The following is a 4,959-nucleotide window of genomic DNA, read 5'->3' on the forward strand; positions in this document are numbered from 1 at the left end:
AAGAGAAGACTAGGCAGAAAAGCCCAAACCATAAAAACACTAAAAGAAAATACTGGGTCGTTGGAAAAGTCAGGACACGTTTAAAAATGTGTCCTGACTTTTCCGACAATCCAGTATTTGTATAATCTGGTGATAGGAAGGCCTTCCCCAACAAGACACAAAATCTAGGCATTATAAGAGAAAAACGGACAAATCCATAGAAAAGTTAAAACTCTGAAAAATGAAAGAAGTAACAAATTTAAAAGTCTAGCAACAGAAAAGGAAATAAATGTTATAACAAAAATTTGAAAGCTACAACATATAAAGAGCTCCTACAAACCAATAAAAAGCAAGCAACTAAACAAAAATATGGGCCAAAACTACCAAGAAGCAAGTGTCAAAATAAAAATGGTTAATAAGGACACGAAATTACGCTCCAACACTGATAACAGTAACAGTTGCTACTGGCATTCACTGACTTCATTCCTTGCACTATACACATATAAACACTGATTTACTTCATCTTCACAAAACATTATAACATAGGTACTATTGTACCCATTTTAAAGACAAAAACCAAGGTAATATAAATAAGGAATCACAAAAATTTTTAAATGGGGGGGAAATATATATATATACACACATACTTAAAACAATAATACTGCTTTTTACATGCCAGAGTGGCAAAAATGTTTGAAAATGATCCCCAGCACCCAGCAAGAGTTTAAGGTGGTTAGATCCCACGTGGCTGACTGTGCAGTCCGAGTCTCTCAGACCGGACGGCTTGATAAAATAAACCAGGTACGTGTGCATGCGTGCCCAAAATGCTGAGAATGGAGGAGAAGGGACCGCAGTGTGGCAATTCCCCCTAGATGCTGTCTCACTTTCCCTATCTCCCTCTCTGTCTCTCTCTCTCTCTCTGGCAAAAGCATGTGCCCTACAGCAATGAATCAACCAATATGATCCCCAGGATTTATAATGGCCGCACAAAATGGGCACACACACACCAGCAGTGGGAGGTATGTGACAGGTCGACTTAGCATTGAAATATTCTTTGAGAAATTCTACTTCTCAGACTCTCCCCCGAGACACCAATTTGCACAAAGATGCACATACAAGGATGCTCCCAGCAAAGATGCTCCCGGCACCTTGTAATGTCGCAACACTGTAAACGCCCGAGCTGTCCATCAACAGCAGGTGAGTTAAATGAATGATAACACAGCTTCACTAACGCACATTATCCAGAGGTGGAAGAATCACTGTACCAGTCATTCTGAAAAAAAGCAAAATACTGAGCAGCACATGGAGGCCCGTGTAGCACACGCCTGTGAGTGCAAGGGTGCGTACGCTAAGAAAAAGGAGGCTGGCCAAGCTGCAACCAACAGAGTGAGTGAAGGAGGAGTACAGAGCTGTTTTATTCTGAAGTCACCTGGGGCCTCTGAATTTTTTATAGAAGCAGCTGTAAACCTGTGTATGTTGGACAGATCACATCTGAAAACCATTTTAGGAACAGTCATGTTAATAGGCACATGGGCTCTGAGCTCATAGTAACTGGATTAGAATCCCAGCCCCACCCTCAGGCTACTGTGCGGCCCTAGGCAAACCGCTTCAGTCTCTCTGTGCCTCAGTTTCCCTATCTGTTCAACAGGGATAATGGGCGCACCTCCCTGACCGGGATGGGGTAAGGAGCCTCTGCATGGGTGGCTGAGGCACCAGCACCCACCCTGGACCACTCACCAAGGATCATGGAGCAGCGCTGGGCGGGTTCCCGGCCGGTGAGCAGCGTGAAGTGTTCCGGGTAGTAGAACTCCAGGGACTCCAGGAAAGCCTCATAGCCCCTCTTGCCACGGCAGCGCAAGATGTCCATCAGGCGCCCTGGGCGTATAGGGGTGCATTCAGGGTCAAGGAGGGCTAGGGCTTACCCTAGCACCTGGCTGCTACTCCCTGCCCCCCCCCATGCTCCAGAACCCACATTCCCCAGATTTCTGAGCTGGTGACACACAGGGGCCTGTCTCAACACATCGGGAGGGCGTGCCGTCTGCCTCGCCAGGAGAGCCGGCCCCCTCACCAGGAGAGCCGGCCCCCACTATGCACCTGTAGTGCAATGCCCCCCGGCCCCACACACACACACCCAGTCCCGCTCCCCGCGCAAACGTGCGTTTAAAAATGTGTCCTGACTTTTCCGACAATCCAGTATTTGTATAATCTGGTGATAGGAAGGCCTTCCCCAACAAGACACAAAATCTAGGCATTATAAGAGAAAAACGGACAAATCCATAGAAAAGTTAAAACTCTGAAAAATGAAAGAAGTAACAAATTTAAAAGTCTAGCAACAGAAAAGGAAATAAATGTTATAACAAAAATTTGAAAGCTACAACATATAAAGAGCTCCTACAAACCAATAAAAAGCAAGCAACTAAACAAAAATATGGGCCAAAACTACCAAGAAGCAAGTGTCAAAATAAAAATGGTTAATAAGGACACGAAATTACGCTCCAACACTGATAACAGTAACAGTTGCTACTGGCATTCACTGACTTCATTCCTTGCACTATACACATATAAACACTGATTTACTTCATCTTCACAAAACATTATAACATAGGTACTATTGTACCCATTTTAAAGACAAAAACCAAGGTAATATAAATAAGGAATCACAAAAATTTTTAAATGGGGGGGAAATATATATATATACACACATACTTAAAACAATAATACTGCTTTTTACATGCCAGAGTGGCAAAAATGTTTGAAAATGATCCCCAGCACCCAGCAAGAGTTTAAGGTGGTTAGATCCCACGTGGCTGACTGTGCAGTCCGAGTCTCTCAGACCGGACGGCTTGATAAAATAAACCAGGTACGTGTGCATGCGTGCCCAAAATGCTGAGAATGGAGGAGAAGGGACCGCAGTGTGGCAATTCCCCCTAGATGCTGTCTCACTTTCCCTATCTCCCTCTCTGTCTCTCTCTCTCTCTCTGGCAAAAGCATGTGCCCTACAGCAATGAATCAACCAATATGATCCCCAGGATTTATAATGGCCGCACAAAATGGGCACACACACACCAGCAGTGGGAGGTATGTGACAGGTCGACTTAGCATTGAAATATTCTTTGAGAAATTCTACTTCTCAGACTCTCCCCCGAGACACCAATTTGCACAAAGATGCACATACAAGGATGCTCCCAGCAAAGATGCTCCCGGCACCTTGTAATGTCGCAACACTGTAAACGCCCGAGCTGTCCATCAACAGCAGGTGAGTTAAATGAATGATAACACAGCTTCACTAACGCACATTATCCAGAGGTGGAAGAATCACTGTACCAGTCATTCTGAAAAAAAGCAAAATACTGAGCAGCACATGGAGGCCCGTGTAGCACACGCCTGTGAGTGCAAGGGTGCGTACGCTAAGAAAAAGGAGGCTGGCCAAGCTGCAACCAACAGAGTGAGTGAAGGAGGAGTACAGAGCTGTTTTATTCTGAAGTCACCTGGGGCCTCTGAATTTTTTATAGAAGCAGCTGTAAACCTGTGTATGTTGGACAGATCACATCTGAAAACCATTTTAGGAACAGTCATGTTAATAGGCACATGGGCTCTGAGCTCATAGTAACTGGATTAGAATCCCAGCCCCACCCTCAGGCTACTGTGCGGCCCTAGGCAAACCGCTTCAGTCTCTCTGTGCCTCAGTTTCCCTATCTGTTCAACAGGGATAATGGGCGCACCTCCCTGACCGGGATGGGGTAAGGAGCCTCTGCATGGGTGGCTGAGGCACCAGCACCCACCCTGGACCACTCCCCAAGGATCATGGAGCAGCGCTGGGCGGGTTCCCGGCCGGTGAGCAGCGTGGAGTGTTTCGGGTAGTAGAACTCCAGGGACTCCAGGAAAGCCTCATAGCCCCTCTTGCCACGGCAGCGCAAGATGTCCATCAGGCGCCCTGGGCGTATAGGGGTGCATTCAGGGTCAAGGAGGGCTAGGGCTTACCCTAGCACCTGGCTGCTACTCCCTGCCCCCCCCCCCATGCTCCAGAACCCACATTCCCCAGATTTCTGAGCTGGTGACACACAGGGGCCTGTCTCAACACATCAGGAAGGCGAGCCGTCTGCCTCACCAGGAGAGCCGGCCCCCTCACCAGGAGAGCCGGCCCCCACTATGCACCTGTAGTGCAATGCCCCCTGGCCCCACACACACACACCCAGTCACGCTGCCCGTGCAAAGGTGCAGAGAAGGCCCCCTGCATCCCCAAAAGCAAAGTAAAACACCTGCCATTGGCCCTGCGGGAAATTCCACGTAGGAGCCTGTCCCTTTGCCTGGCACTGGTTCAGACAGGACCTTGGGAGAGGGGACCCTCACAGAGCTGGGGTGGGGCTTCAGCACTTAAGGGAAAAGCACTGTGTGGCACACAGAGGGGGTTGCAGAGACCAAGGCCACCAAACGGCAAAGATGCCAAGTCAGATGTGAGTCCACCAGCTGGGACTGGAACGACCCAGGCCTTCCCAGCGATGTGGACCCAGAGAGTGGGCAAGAGCTGCAGAACAGGCCGGGTTCAGTCGGCATGGGGACACCGCGAACCCGCTGGCCCATATGGTGGTGACGGTGGTTCTGCACGAGGCGGGACGGTGGGCACACCCAAGCAGCGCGCTCAGCTGGGGCCGAGACCGAGGCTAGCGGGGCACCACGGGGCTGTGCGCCCCAACCTCTGCTCACTGCGCACCAGCCACAGTGGGCAGGGATCGATCCCGAACGGCGCCCCGCGGCTCACCGGTGCGGTTGACGCGGCACGGGAAGCGGTAGGTGCTCAGCACCTCCTCCTCGTCCTGCTCGTCGATGACCCGGCACTGGCGCAGATACGGCGTGAGCTTGGCCGGGTTCAGGGCGCGCGTCAGCCGGTGTCGAACGCCCTCGATCCGCTCCCACAGCGCGTCCTCTTCAGCCTCGGACCCGGAGCCGGCCCCGGCCTCCTCCTCCGCCCCCCCCCCCTCG

General features: G+C 50.2%; 2 protein-coding genes across 2 annotated transcripts in view; both read right to left on the reverse strand.

Annotated features, from left to right (window-relative positions):
* CARD10 (caspase recruitment domain family member 10) overlaps positions 1–1,855 on the reverse strand; it is a 30,861-nt gene extending 29,006 nt beyond the window's left edge. Inside the window, exon 1 of the mRNA XM_006166230.2 lies at positions 1,717–1,855. Within this exon, the coding sequence (XP_006166292.1) occupies positions 1,717–1,846 (130 nt within the window). The 5' untranslated portion in view covers positions 1,847–1,855. The remainder of the gene's footprint in view (positions 1–1,716) is intronic.
* Positions 1,856–3,671: 1,816 nt separating this feature from the next.
* Positions 3,672–4,959, reverse strand: part of LOC106733605 (caspase recruitment domain-containing protein 10-like) — a 3,831-nt gene continuing 2,543 nt past the window's right edge. The window contains exons 3-4 of the mRNA XM_014583269.1: positions 4,739–4,844; positions 3,672–3,913 (exon numbers count right to left, since the gene is read on the reverse strand). Coding sequence (XP_014438755.1) covers positions 3,672–3,913; positions 4,739–4,844 — 348 coding nt within the window. The remainder of the gene's footprint in view (positions 3,914–4,738; positions 4,845–4,959) is intronic.

This window comes from Tupaia chinensis, unplaced genomic scaffold, assembly GCF_000334495.1.
Source record: "Tupaia chinensis unplaced genomic scaffold, TupChi_1.0 Scaffold144197_1, whole genome shotgun sequence".
Classification (NCBI taxonomy): domain Eukaryota; kingdom Metazoa; phylum Chordata; class Mammalia; order Scandentia; family Tupaiidae; genus Tupaia; species Tupaia belangeri.